Below are 14,607 nucleotides of genomic sequence, written 5' to 3'. Positions count from 1 at the left end.
TACCCGTCACGATAGGGGGCCTCGGGAATTGAGAGCGAAACCAAGCGATGCATATTCAATCCTGTTACAAAGCAGTGCTCCTCCATGACGCCGTGCACGCTGTCAAGTGCCCCTTTATTGATTTAGCGGTCGTGGAGCTGTGTAAAGTGGAAGTGGTGGAGGGAGGTATACCAGATCGGTGCCATCTTCTCCTGCAATGAGAACCTCGCCAGTGGAAGGCGATGTTTGTATGAGTTTTTGATAACGGCTAGGAGAGGACCGGAGATGGGAGCCACGCACATCCGCATATATATATATATGTATAGGCTCGAGAGTAACGTGCGTACACAACTGCCATCACTTCGCCACACTCTTTCTCCCTCTTCTTCTCGTTGGCTGTGTAGTGTCCATTACAGTTCACGAGACGCTCTGAGCCACAACGGCCTTCTGATATATTGGTGCTGCCTTGAGCGGCTCCCTCTGTCATTGCTCATCATCGTTTTCTCCCTCTCTTCGTGGCTGCTCCGGCTTGATTGGTTTCTTCTGTGCTCTTTAACTGCAACGGTGTGGTGTACGGAGATCGAGTGGAAGCATTCGCACGCCTGCACACCCGCGACAGACACCTGCCACGCAGCGTCTTGTGTGTCTCTCTGATCGCGTGTGGCAATGGTAGGTGCCGCATCTCGTCCCTGTCGATCTTCTGCACGCCAGCTGGTTTCGTCTCAGTATTTCGGGCTTGAGTGTCAGCAGGTGGGCCTTATAGAGAATCGTCACGCACTACTCCTTCCATCGGCGCACGCTTGCCGACCCATATACCCGTGGCCACCGCCCCGCACACACACCTCGAATGAAGTATCCCATGTATTTCCGAAAGTCGCCCACAACGGACGCGAAGAACTCACCGCTGAATACGCGTCCCACTGCGGAGGCGGAGATGAGCCCAAAGCGTGCTCGGAGGCGAATCGAGATTTCGTACTCGTCAACGCTGCTGCTGCTGTGGGCGTTGCTACTGGCGTATGTCTCGTGGCAGGCACAGTTTCGGATGCAGGCGGGTAGCATTCTCGTCCTTAGCAGTGTTGCCCTCACCTCTGAGCACGGTGAGAGTCGGTTGCTGATGCCGCTCATTTTCTTGTCTGAGCGCTGCCTCGATCACGCGATGAATCTCGGTCACTCGCCGATTCTGTTTTACGCTTCGACGTTGCTTTCTTATCTGTCCCTCGTCGCATCAAGGGCCGAGAAGCGGGGTAAGTCGCCACGGGACCGCAACGTCGTTGTCGAGGTAGCCCTCTACGCTGTTGTGGGCTTAACAGTGGTCTACTTCATCGTGAAGGATAAGGTCATCTCGCTTGGCGCCATAGCCTACGTGGTGTCGGGATACGTGTTCTTCTTGAAGCTTCTGCCTGTCGTCGGCGACAATGAGGCGATCCTCATCAGCTCCCTTGTTGGATTTTACTTCTGCGACATCTGCGTGAACAACAACCTTAGCGTTGACGGCGGCCGCGAGTCGGTTCTATCACTGAATGCGCCGGGGTACCAGACGTCCTATACGCACGTGGCGAGTCGCGGCATGATCTTGTGCGCCGTCTACATCTTTGCTCTGGTCTCCATCTTGTCAAGGTGGTGCCTCATTCCGACGAACAAAAATTCAAAGTCTTCGCGCCGCCGTGTCAGCCGCGAACGCATCACGATCATTTTTTGGGTCTCTAATGCGGTGGTCGGCGTCGTTCTGGCCCTGGTCATCAGCTACCAATTCCGCGAGAACGTGCTGCGGTGGCTTTTCGCGTACATTGTTTCCAGCCGTTTCCGCATGTGGACACTTGTGTGCTGGTTCACGCTGCTACCGCTTGCCGTTTATTTAGTGGACGTGCTGTCCGCTCAAGTACGGCCGACGGTTCGCCGAAAGTTCTTCCACTTCATCGCCGTCCTTTTCTTCACACCGGCGACGATGATCGATCCACCCTTCATGGCGTTCGCCTTTTCGACCGCCATCAGCTTAAGCATTCTGATAGAGGTCGCGCGACACTACAACGTGTACGGTTCTCCGTACATCTCCCGCTTCATGGAGCGCCACATCGACGAACGAGATCACCTTGACGGCGTCGTGCGTACCCACATTTACTTGCTGGTCGGCTTTGGCATCTCTCTCATGATGCGCTACCGGCAACTGTCCATCGATAGCACAGCAGTCCCAGCTATCATCGAGCTGTCGATCAACGTGATTCCTGGAATCGTCTCGCTTGGCATCGTGGACTCCTGCGCGGCAATCACCGGGAGTTCACTTTTTCTGAGCTCTCGACGCGCACTCGGGCGGTACCTCAAAAACACGCTCTTCACGGAGCGCGCCAACACCTCTATCACGCACAAGACGACCACTGGTACCCTGGGTGGGCTCGTATGTGGCTTGGTTTTCTGGGGTGTGATTCTCGCCATCGCTGAAGTCCCAGTGACCGGCCCTGCGTGCTACTCCTTTACCATGATTGCTGTGTGCACCTTGACGGAGTGCTTCATGGACGGCATCGATAACCTGCAGCTGCCTTTGGTCGTGCTAGGGGCGGTGAACAACCTCTTTGCAGTGCTGGTGCCGATAAAGGAACTGTGGGTGAACCCTGCCATCACGCGGCCGAATCCCACCACAGCGAGTTCCATGGCAAGCGCCTTGACGTCTCCGTGGAAAAACTTCCCTTCCCCGGGCGTGGCCTCTCCGTGAGGATGGATGCAATTGCTGTTGTGGGGTTTTCGGTGGCTCTCTCTTTCTTCGTATAAGGCCAGCGCAATATGCGCGGCTGTTTCCCGTTTGCCCCTGACACGTAACACCGCATGGGAGCCATGAGTGAAGACAACGAAGAGCAAGATGCTGCCAGACTGCTGCGCGCCGCCGTGATGGAGCCAACTCGATCGCGTCGGCTCGGCGTGCGCATGTGGGTGTGTCGCTGCTCTGGCGCGGTGACCGCTCTGATCTGCCGCGAATTCCCCTGTCACTCTTCGTATGGTCGTCCCCTTTCTCTTCCTCTTCACCGGCGCCTTCAGACGTGTCAAATCACCAACGCCCGTGGATTCACTGCGCGGCTTGCCGGCGCCGCCTTTCCCCCTTCGGTGACTTTTCTACCTGTTAGGAGGCCCTTTACCTCCCTTTACTTTTGCTGCAGGGCCCTTGTTGTTGTTTCTCTTGAAGGAAAAAACAATATTGTCCTCACACATCCGTCCAAGCCTTCGGCCGCCCTTACAAACGTTGCTGGTTGTTTGGCAATATGTCGCAGCAGCGCAGCACGCGAGCGCTGCCCACCTCGCGGCCCACCTTCCCAGCAACCTCCTCACGTGAGAACAAGCCACTTGCTAATGTCTACAAGAAGAACGCCTTCTCGCTTGATGGGCGCCTTCGAACCTCTTCAGCGCGCGTGGCGGCTCCGCTCGCAAGCACCTTGGGTCCATTAGCCGAAGAGGGCACTGCCGCCACCCATAGGGGGGCACTGTCACCGGTGGAAGAGCTTATGGCAACAGCCGGCGCACTTCCCGGTGTGACGTTAGCGCCGTCGCTGCCCTCCTCGCACGCTGGCGGTGAGGGGTGGCGGAGTCAGCTGCTTCGCTGCGAGACAGAGCTGCGTGAACTGGTGACCCGCGGGGTGCACGAGCCGCCGTCACTCGACCGCACTCTGAAGGTGGTGGACCTGTTTGATCGGGTCAGTTGCGCTTTGCAAGCGCAGCCCAGTAATGTCCACGTTGGCGATTTGTTGCGGCTCTTCCGCGTCGAATTCTGCCGCTCTATTTTCGCCGCCAGTGACTGCGATGATGCCGCAAGGGACGATGACGATACTGCCAGCGCGGCAACGGGGGCGCAGCCCAACGAGCAGGTTGGCATCAGCGGCAGCACGCCACGCAAGTCGAAGGGCAGTTCCGATGGGTGTCTGGAGATACAGATGGCACGGGCGTACTTTGACGAGGCGGCGTCGCTGGGGCGCGCCAAGGCAGTCTTGGCCACTGCTCTCTCCAAGGGAACCTCTGGCGAGGCTGTGCTGCTGCTGGAGCGCTCCTTGGAGGAAAAAAGCGAACAAATCATGTGGTATGAGACGGAGCTCGAGCGCGTCCGTCGACAGTTCGACCAGGCCACCAATGAATGCCGACGACTCCGCCAAAAGGTAGAGATGGACGCGCAGGAGGCTGCCTCGATTCAGTGTCGGCTGCAGCGCGACATTCAGACCCTTCGCATCGAGAACAAAGATGCACAGCTGCAGCTCTTCCGACTGCGCAAGCAAATGGCAGGTGGCAAGTCCAACCAATTGAAGGAGGGATATCAGCAGCTTAAGCTGAGCAAAATTGCGCAGACGCAGAGCCTGTTCGACGAGGGTGATGAACGAGTGGCGTTGCTGGTGCTGCTCGAACAGGTGGAGAGCCGTGTGAACGAGGTCCTGGATGTGTACGACAATGAGTTTGTGCTTACAGCGGAAGGGTCGCGACGGGACCTGCGGAAAAAAATGGCGGAGAGTGTGGTGGTCCTTCTGGAGGACATGCACTTTTGCGAGGAGGCATACCGGCGCCTAGTGGCGACACATCGCACCGGCGGCAAGAAGATGTCAGCAACGACTGGCAACGATACCAATCAAGCAGACTCGCATAGGATTCCTCTGGAGCTTGTTCACAGCGGCAAGCAAGAGGAAGCCCCCGATGAGACAGATGGCTTTGTTGCCATTTTGTTTGACCGGCGCGTGTACGAGCACTTCAAAGCTCGGCACACTTTGCAGAGACGCCTGCAAAAGTACCAGGCATCCATCAACGCGAACGACTCCCAGACAAAGGTGGCGAGGCCGGGGAAGGTTAGCCTGTCGGGCTCCATGTACGCCGATGCACCGTTCTTGCCGGCGGAGAGGCAGACGACGATGTCGCCGGAGACTCAGAGCAGCCAAGCGGGCGGCTCTTTGCCTGGGCAGGCGCTCTCCAGGGAGGAGCACAGCTGCACGTTGGCGTCTCCGACGACGGAACGCCCAGATGACCCACTGAGTGTTATTAAGATCGGGCTGCTCGACTCGTGCCATGCTCGGCACGCCGCAAACCTGTCACCTCTGTCCAAGACTTCTGACAGCTGCCCGAAGCCTTCCTCGCCAACGGCTGCCGCGCTCACGCAAGGCAGCGGGCCCCTTGCGACGGCACTACCACAGCTGCCTGCTACTAGACGGATGCGGACGCTGCAGAGGGTTGACAAGGCCCGTCGCGCAGAATGGGTCGAAAACATTCTTGGGCCCTCCACTGCCTCCGTCGCATTCACGATTCCACGGCCCAACTCGGAGCAGGCAGACGTGGTGGTGGTGCAGCGGATGATGCCAGAGGTGCTGCCTGCGGAGGCGGTCATGCGGCGCGTTCTGCGCCGCCCGCTGCAAGACCTGAACAGCGACCGCTTCCTTTCCACCATCGAGGTGTACACCGGCGAGGACCCGGTGCAGCAGAAGCTGCTATGCCGTATGAACCACGTGGACCCGTCGCTGCCCATTCAGGTACCCGAAGCAACAAATTACTTGAAGATCAAGTATGCACACGCCGAGAACGCTCACGGGACACACGCCTCGGTGCCAGGTAAGAGGGGGTCGATGGCGTCCCAATGCGCCTCTGAGTCACATTGTGGTGGAGCGGGAGGCGATTCTACTGTTTACCGTGGCAACCCTAACCTGCAACTTTTCAAGGAACTCGGCAGTAAGAGTCTCGTCGAGAACAACCCAGGGTTGCAGTACCGCGCGGGTGCAGTGAGCTCGACGACGGCCTCGACTGTCGCTTTCCAGCGCCTCAACCCGCTTTCCCCAGACCGCGCGCCTGAGTGGCTCTTGTACAAAGAGCTCTTTGGTGCCTTTCGCTCCCTCACCCCTCGCATGATCGAGGTGACCACCATCGACCACCTCATGGCCTGCGCCTCGGAGCGGTTTTTTATTCGAATGGAGTACCGCTATGAGGAGTGCCTGACGCGTGCCGCACAGCAATGTACGAACCTGCAGCTCCGGCAAGACATGGCAGCGCGCCTTTTCAAGGAAATGTACGTGCTCAGCGACTTCCAGGAGGCGCTAGTGGACGAGCTTGAGGTGCGCTACGGGTATCCGGAGTTGGTGGCGAAGACGCTGTACGAGATTTTGTGCTACCTGGACGCTGTGGTCGAGAAGGACAAGGTGCTTGCTGCTTACCTCGATGTGATACGCGGCTTTGTGTCCCCGACGCAGGTGCACTTCGTCTCGTACATGTTGTACCATCTCAGTCACTGCTGGCCCTCAGCCGACCCCAACGCCCCTGTTTCCGATACGGAGGCACGCACTGTCTTTGACTACCTTTACCGGAACGCCTCCCCGCTATTCCTGATTGACCCAGAGAACATCTTCAAGGATTACAATACCGCCTCCCGCTCCACTCCGCTGACCTTTATGAGTCTTCGCCACTTTCTCGCCACTTCTATGGTTCACATGGAGGAACCACTGCTGCTGTTTCTTCACGGCCGCTTCCACGGATACACGCAGCGACGCACAACGGACGAGATCACCTGGGACACCTTTAGCACCGTCATGATGAATTGCGGTCGCATAAAAGAGGAGCGTCGAAGTCTTGTTCGCTTTCTGGCGAGCGGGCTTGGGGTCAATCGACCTGCATTCGCCTCCTTACAGCAGCTCACGTTTCTAGCAGCAAGCGCGTGGTGTTCCAACTTGTGGGAGTGACAGGAGGGCTTGATGCTGGGCAACAAGAGCACAGCTCTGAAGAGTTCTCGGGGGTGGTGCGTCAGTGCTGAATAGCAGCGCAGGTTTTTTTTACGTTTCCTCCGCCCTTACTCTTTCCACACCCAGCTTCGCTCCAGATATAAGGTTCGCGCAGCGGCGCGTGTGATTGCCAGCGGCAGCATAGACTGCGGACGGGGTGCTGACCCCCGCCCTGCGGGGACAACCGAACCCCCGCTTCTTGCCGGAGCCGCGGTCCCTCACCCCCACTTCGCGATCTCCCTTCAGGACGGCTGGCTCTGAGCCCTTGGTGCGCGGGGCCGCGTGGTATGCAGGGGTCCGTTTGGCCTGCCGCGACAGGCTGCTCGCCGCGCCGCGCATGCGCGCGACATGTGCGGCACCTGGCGCATGCGATGGCGCGGTCGGATGCGGCACGGCTGCCGGTAGCACGGCGGGCGCTCCCAACTCCCCTCCCGGGTCGCGTCATCGCGTTCGCCGGGCTTTCCAACGTGGAGGGCCAGCATGCGGCATGGCGCGCTGCACCGGCTCGTGGCGACTCGGGGGGGGTGCGGGGCACGGTGTGTGGGCCGGGCGCAGCGGGCCTTCGAGGGGCGCGAGGCCTGCTGGCGGCCTGCTAGGGTGGCGGCGCGCGGTCTACCGAGGAGACGCCTGCGGCCGCCGGCGCCGCCCGTATCCAGTGGGGGGGAGGTGGTGTAGCGCCGAGAGATGTCTCAGTGCCGCTGGCTCGTTTTGGAGAAGGTGCACACGGTGCTTCCTGGAGGACCTCAAGCCAAGTTTAGTGGAGGAGGCTCGGCGGGCGTCGCTAGGTGCGTGTAATATCGTTGACGTGGTCGTGCTCGGGTGAGCAACTCGCTCTCCGTCTGCTTCTGTGGTAAGCGAGAGTGTCTTTTTTTTATGTGGTGTCGCCAATGTACAATACGTGTCTGCCTGCTCATACTGCATTAGCCCTTTCTTTTTCGCTGCTGTTGTTACTGTGAGGATCAAAAGCTCATGAGCGACTAAAGAACTCTGAGGGTGATATTTGCGTGTGGTCTCATGACCGACTGCCCCACTCTGTCTTTCTCTTCAGGGAAGAATCTGTGAACATACGGGGGCCTCCCCCTTCCTCCCCCGGCTGCTCTTGAGCCGCACCGATTCATTGCTGTGGATTTCAGCGGCGCTGTCATGGATCGCGTGGCACCGAAGTGGCTAGCGACAGTGAAGCCGCTCGTGCCATTCGCGTAGGGAGGCGGCGCATCGGCCGGTGTCAAGCCCGTCGTACGCGGGCCTCGCGCTGCGCCCCCGGCGCGGGCAGCCTGAGCGGCCCTGAGGGGATGGGCTGCACCAGGTGGCGACGGGCAGAATGGCAGTGACTTTGAGGCGACCTGTGAGGCGTGTGTGTGTGTATGTGGGCGGTGTGACTGCCGGCAGTGACCGTGCTGAGCCGTCCGAGTCGGGTCACTGGCCCCTCTCACGCCGATGGCGCCCTCCTGCACCTTGCGAGGCGTCGCTGACAGCCCGTGGGATAAAGGGGTGATGAGCTGAGCTGCTCTGAAAAGGCATCAAATCGGCAAGCTGAGAAGCGTACCCATGATGGGTTACGTTTCCCTTCTCCGGTGGGCATGAATGGGTTCGCGGTGTGGAATTTGCCGGACTGCCTCGGACTTGTTTTCTTGTGTTGTGCACGTCGTGGCTCTACCTTCATGTATTCTGCATGCTTGACTGAGTTTTTTTTCCGCTGCTCCTCTCGGCTGCCATGACTCCACTCGTTCTCGGGTCGACAGGCATTGTTCGCATACGAATACTACGCGGTGGTTGCCCAGCATCTTGCGTGGCCCCTTCAGCGTCTTGCCTTCCCTTTCTGCCCACCCACCCCCCGATGAACAAGAAAAAGAAAACAGAAAAAAGAGCAGTCGCGCAAGTGTGGGGAGCCTCTCTATTGCTGTCCGCGGAGCGGACGGCGGCGGCGCCGACTATGGATGGTTGTGAAGACGACATGAGGGGATCGGGAAGCTGCCTGAACCACCTCACGAGAGGCATCGTTGTTTGTAATGGTGCGGGCGTATCCTCAAGGAGTGACTCTGCGAAACGCTTACACTCATGAATTTGCTGTTTTAACCTCCCTTACGTCTAAAATAACGGCGCTTTATCTTGGTGGCTACTTCGCATCGCTTCTCGCTAGATGAACGCATCGGCGTCGTCCACGAGAGTGCTGGGCGCCGCGGCAGCGATGGCGCGCGCCGTCTCCTTTCCCCCTCTGAGGTAAGATTACTTCTCCGGCACTCGCGCCCCAGATTTCGCAGTGAAGCAAGAAGAGCACCGACTTGCTCTAGCAGACAGTTAGCCGTTGCCTTCAGCCGCCCACCACGTTCAGAGGAGGAGGCCCACCTTGTGTACGCGAGCACACCTCATTGTTTCACCGGGGTGAGACAGAAGATGCGTGTGGGGTGCTGAATAATATTGCGAACTACCTGATTTGCACTATCGATCCTCGCCCATCACAGAGACAGCGCTTACACAACGGCACGTATTACTTAGACAGAGATCGCGGGGCTTCTTCTTCGTTGTCTCCGCGGCGCGAGCGCATTTGCGCAATGGATGGCACAACTTGGTGGGCAGGGGAGTCTTCCTCCTGCGGAAGCTGTGAACAGCTGCCCCTTCTAGGCGCCAGTGGTCTGTGCCGCGACCATCTCTTTTCACCTGAGAGAGTGAGAGACACAAGGAACATAAAGTGCATGCTACTCGCGTTCCCGCGCCTCGGACAAGTTGGAGGATGGAGAAGCGGAAGCAGTGCCCTTTCACGCGGTGCGGCGGCCACACGCGGCCTTTTCCCTGCTTTTTTTTAGCCCCCTTTTTCGGCTCCGGTGCATGCCTCGATGGAATGCTCCCATGAGTCATGGCGCGCCTGTCGCTGGCCGTTGTCAGGGGCGCGTGTGGAGCCTCTTTCCCTTCCGTATTCACTGCGTTCGTTTTTTGTTTCCTTCCGTTATGCATTTAGGGGGCATTGACTCCCCTCCCCGCCCCCTTTCCTCTCTCCCTCCCTCTTCTTTTATATACCCTTTCTGCGTCCGAAATGTACCCGACGAGCGTTTGCGCCAGAATGAAAGAAGAGCACGCACCGCAGACATGAAGCTTAGTCGTCGTGGTAGACCGTGAGGGATGCATCGGCCTCGAGCCGGCATCGAGTCGTGAAACACAGACCTAGCATGCACCGAGGAAAAACCCCCGTCCGTGTGGCCTCTGTGGCTTCTCGACGTGAGGCACACAGACCTGCAGCGCCTCGTGTCTGGAATCCTTCCGTAGGCATTTGAACGGTGCGGGTCCTTAGTGGCTCCAGCGCGCCCTCGATCTAGCGGGGAAATAAAAGAACCGCTCACCAATCAAGCCCCGCTTCATCGTTCCGCCGTCGCTCCCTTTTCCTCGTATGGAGATCGAGGTCTATGGCGTAGGTGTTTGCCATCATCGCTCGCTTCCGCGCCCCGGCTATACTGCGTTGTCTACACAGACACCTCTTCATCATAGCACATCTGCCTACATATCGGCCACGCCCATTTACAGGATTCAGCAAGGAGCCGAGGGGCAAGAAGCTTCGCAACGCTTCAAGATGCAGGGAGAGGTCGACGCTACCACCTTCTCCCTCCGGCCAGATCATCAGCACAGGTTCCGCCCAAGTGAGCTGAAGCCTATTGCAAAGTCTGTCCTTGAGAGCCGCCTAGAGGACCAGGAGTACAACGCTGATGAGATTCAGAGCATTAGCAAAGAGATAGCGGACACCGTGCGCGATAAGATCCGCGCGAAGGACCTCGATCGCTACAAGATTGTGGTGCACTGTATGATTGGCGAGCAGCGTGGCGAGGGTATGCGGACGGGATGCAAGATGTTCTGGGACTCCGACACAGACCACTACTTTGAGGAGGTTTATGTGAGCAAACACCTGTTTGCTACGGTGACGGTCTTTGGCTTGTACCAGTACTGATGTCCCAGTGCACACATGTACTTATGCGCGCCCCTGTTTTTTTTTTTGGCGGGTGTGTCTTGTGTGCGTCGGCAACCGCACCCGCTGGTGAGAGCACAAAGAAAGGCGTTCTCTACAAAGAGGCTGCGTGGAAGGAGAAACATGGAGAGAGAAAGATAGAAGCGGTGATCAATCGCGCTGCTATTAGGCAAGCTCCTCCTCCTCTTCAAGCGTCCCTCCAGCATGTACATAGTAGTACACTGCCCAGGTGGCTCGTGAAGGGTGTGAGGCATTCAAGCTAACACGACCTAAGAGTGAGGCGTGCCCTTCACCAACATGCAGCCGCCTTCGTGGCGCCATAATAGGCAAGACCGAAGAAAAAGGGATAAGGAATGAAAAAGCAGCGCTACCCTTGCGCCCGTTTTCTACATCACCACCACACACACGCACACACACACGCACACGCACGCACGCAGCCGAGTCAGCGCTCAAGATTGCTGAGGTTGCATTCCTTTTTCATGTGCGTGTATACGTTTTACCCGCAACACATGTCCGTGCGCTCTTGTGCTCGCCCTTTAGACAAGGGCAGGACCCGCTATCGATTTACTGGGACAGAGATGCATCGCGAGGAGAATTTCCTCGATCGATGCACACATTGCCGCCACTCCTATTGCGTCGCCTTCGCTGTGTGCCATGCTCAGTGCCTACACGATGCGAATGCTGATCGTCCTTGTCCTCCTCCTTTCCTGCAAACGTAGAGGACGTCTTCACACAGCTACATGGCTAAGTCCCTCTTCTTTTTACCCATCGTTTTTGCGTTTCTGACGCGTTCAGGGCCGACTGCTCGCCTTCTCCGAGCATTTCTCGACCCACTGTTGTAGTTGGCCCTCTTTATGTGTGTGCGTCTGTGTTTTCCCCTCCTCACAGTCTTTCGCGTAACGGTGAAATAGGCCATACGGCTTTTTTGTTCGTGTGCGCAGTCGTGTGTGTTCTCACCGTCTCCTCTGTTCACCAGCTGCTCATGCACGTCGCTGCAACTTCACAGATGGACAAGGCAGCGTTTCACCGTCAGTGGATCACGCTGCCCTTTGAACAAGTCGACAAGGGCTTTTGGGGTGCGCTTGAGGCCGTCTGTGAGCCGTTCTTAGACTCGCGTTCTCCCTTTCACAGCCAGACTTTCTTTTCAGTGCCCCGAACAGGCCGCATCTTGCAGGAGGACGTCATCCTTGTAGATCGGACTGCGGTCAAGGCGTGCAATGAGCTGCGCCCCTTCTATACTACCTTCACTCTATGGAACCCGCTCGCTCTGGCGGCGCTGCTGAAGGCCCCGATCGATGTGGTCACCGCGCAACTTTTGCTCGCTGTAGAACGGTCATGGATGTCCGTGTACTTTGTCGTCAACTGCCGCTCGTGCGGCTGTGACATTGCGCACTTCCGCTCCGTCAACGACATCCCTTTCGTGGGCACATTTCACTCGACGAACGCTTATCGCTGCCCAATGTGCACCGATCGTACGGAGGTCAACGAGCTTGGTGACGTCGCCGTGTTTTTCCAGCTAGAGCGGCTACCCTCGCTTTTTCAGCGCCAGCACCACCGACTTTACTATACCGAGGAGGCGGATCGGCGGCGCCTGGAGTCGTTCTTCTGCCCCTCACAAGCCGGCTTTGCCTTCACGGCGCACCTGCCTAGTGGTCACTACCTCTTGTCCGCACCGTTTTGCGGCTCCTTCGTGGAGCTCGCGGTTGAGGTGTCTGCTGATGCGATTGGTGCGAAGGATCCTTACCGGTCTCTCATTGTGGACTTGAAGGCGTACGTCCGCTCTCAGAATAGCTCTGCAGACCCCTTCGGCAAACCGATCAAGCGGCGCAGCACCACCGGGCACGCGCTGCAGCGGCGCGGCATCGCCAGATCGAGCCTGGTCGGCGGCGGTACGGCTGTCAGCGACGGAGGCCATCGTCTCTCCTTTGGCCACACTTCGCAGCATTCCCAGGGCGAGAGCACCTACCGCGAGGAGCTCGCAGAGTGTGTGGAGGGGTTCGGGGCCGAGGATGCCGAGGAAATCCCACCAATCCCCGTGATCAGCCTTAAACACGGCAAGGTGCAGTTCCGCATTTACAATGACACCCCCCATAGCGGTTTTCTTGACCTTTTCGTTTCCTTCGACACGCGCGCCGAGTTTTCGGCGATCCCGTACCCAAAGCTCTTCCGCGTTCCGCACTTTATGCACTGCCTGCCACGAGGCATGCGCTCCCCCTTCCTCACTCGCTGCATCCCGAGGCCGCCGTCGACAACTCGGACAACGGGCGCGTACGTGCGCCACCAGTTCGCCTTGAACCGTGAGCAGGCCGATGACCCGAGCATCATTTCAGTACTGCGAGAGGTGCACCGCTATTCCCTCGAGGATCACTATGGCCTGCTCATCGGCGTCGGCGAGGGCGGCGCCTCGTTTGAGAGTACGTTTCTCTCTACGACGGCTGCCCTCGCGAGCAGCATTTGCTTCTTTCAACGCGTGCTGACGCGCCTAGGCGAACCGGTCGCGCTCACCATGCGCTGCAGCGTCACCGAGGGCCCGTTGAAGATCGCTGCCTATCAAGGGCAGTACAACGATGCCAACAACACACGATCGAGCTACCCAGACGCGCAATTTGTCGGCGCCGTCGTCTATGCAAGCAACCACCCGCCCATTACCGGCCCTTACATCTACTGCACAGAAATCCAGGCGCCCACCACTAGCGGCGGCACAGGCACCGAAGCGACGGCTCGGCAAGCTGGGGTGCTAGACAAGTATCGAACTCCCGCGTGGCTGCACGATGAAAGCAGCTCCTACTACAACATTACGGGGCCCAACGGCAACCACGGTAGTGGCGCGAAGCCGATTGGGGGGGCATCTCAGCAGAACCGGCAGTGCCTCATTCGATTTGAGGTGCGCTGTGTTCCGCCGGCGATCGACGGAGATACGGACACGCCCTCACGCCGCGCCTCGGCCTGTCCTCGGCTGACGCTCAAGGAGGACGGCAGCGACTCGACGGATATGATTTTTCCGTACTTCCTGGAGTTTCTGCGGGAGCACTTTGAGGGGACGTCCGTGAAGGAGGAGGAGCACGCGCTCGTAGTGCACATGCCGCTACTCATGATCTATGCTGCGCTGCAAATGTCCACCATCCTTGACAAGAAGGCGTACACGAAGGAGTCGCGCGGCCCCTTTTGAGAGCAAAAATGCAGTGCTTCGAAAATTGCACGATCGGCGGCACAGTTGCCCTCGAGGTGTGTTGCCCCGCCGTAGCTCATTCTCCCTCTTAGCTGCTCTGCCTGAGGCGATCGAGGCGTCTCTGTCGTGTGGTGACGTTTACGTAAGGCGGTTTGCGTGGGAATTTCACGAAAGGGGCCGAGTCTCTCGACCCATCGAGAAGGCGAGCGTCGAGCAAATTACATCGAGCTTGCAAGACCAGCGGACCCCTGCGCGTCGCCTGCCCTCCCGCCCGAAAGCTTGTGTGTGTATGTGAGGCCTCTTTCGTCCTATGATATTCTTCTTGCTCGCTCCCTCTCTTCGCAAGATGTAACGTATTCTTTGGAGCATGCGTTTGATGTTCGGTTGCATCCGTCTGTTCCACCTTCATGTAAACGTTTTCTTCTTCTTCGCGTCATTGGATAATGTGTGTGTTGCTGTGCCATTGCGTGTCTCTGCATGTGTATGGAAGACCCTTATGACGCCACTGTTTGTTCTGCCTTTGCCTCTTTTTTCTTTTTGCGCGTCTTTTATGTGGCTCCCGGACGCGGTCCTCCCTATCGCATGCGCGTTTAGGGGATTGCAGCATCGATCGCACGGCGTTAGTGAACGCAGCAGTTTCCGTAGAGAAAACAGCGTTTTCCTTCCTCCCACACCCCCTCCTTCCCTTACTCCTCCTATAGGTGTGAATAAGCCTATGCATATCATCTCTGTGGCTCTTCCTCTACCCTCTCGGCAGGGAAAGCTGAGCGACGAGGCTTCGTTCAGGT

The 14,607-nt window shown here is 58.1% G+C and overlaps 4 protein-coding genes across 4 annotated transcripts; all 4 read left to right on the top strand.

The window, feature by feature from the left end:
• Positions 1–826: 826 nt before the first annotated feature.
• LSCM1_01051 (uncharacterized protein) lies at positions 827–2,686 on the top strand (the record flags this gene model as incomplete). Its single annotated transcript, XM_067318677.1, has 1 exon — positions 827–2,686. One exon carries the CDS (start codon positions 827–829, stop codon positions 2,684–2,686), a length of 1,860 nt encoding a protein of 619 aa, XP_067174782.1.
• A 541-nt stretch (positions 2,687–3,227) lies between these two features.
• LSCM1_01050 (uncharacterized protein) lies at positions 3,228–6,659 on the top strand (the record flags this gene model as incomplete). The annotated part of the gene is made up of 1 exon (XM_067318676.1): positions 3,228–6,659. One exon carries the CDS (start codon positions 3,228–3,230, stop codon positions 6,657–6,659), a length of 3,432 nt encoding a protein of 1,143 aa, XP_067174781.1.
• A 3,601-nt stretch (positions 6,660–10,260) lies between these two features.
• Positions 10,261–10,632, top strand: LSCM1_01049 (uncharacterized protein; the record flags this gene model as incomplete). Its single annotated transcript, XM_067318675.1, has 1 exon — positions 10,261–10,632. The coding sequence occupies one exon, from the start codon at positions 10,261–10,263 to the stop codon at positions 10,630–10,632; it is 372 nt and encodes a 123-aa protein (XP_067174780.1).
• A 1,000-nt stretch (positions 10,633–11,632) lies between these two features.
• Positions 11,633–13,819, top strand: LSCM1_01048 (uncharacterized protein; the record flags this gene model as incomplete). Its single annotated transcript, XM_067318674.1, has 1 exon — positions 11,633–13,819. The coding sequence occupies one exon, from the start codon at positions 11,633–11,635 to the stop codon at positions 13,817–13,819; it is 2,187 nt and encodes a 728-aa protein (XP_067174779.1).
• Positions 13,820–14,607: the final 788 nt, after the last annotated feature.

The sequence above is a fragment of the Leishmania martiniquensis genome, chromosome 35 (assembly GCF_017916325.1).
Source record: "Leishmania martiniquensis isolate LSCM1 chromosome 35, whole genome shotgun sequence".
NCBI lineage: Eukaryota > Euglenozoa > Kinetoplastea > Trypanosomatida > Trypanosomatidae > Leishmania > Leishmania martiniquensis.
The sequence above is the reverse complement of the archived record's forward strand: the minus strand, read 5'-3'. Positions and strand labels throughout refer to the sequence as shown.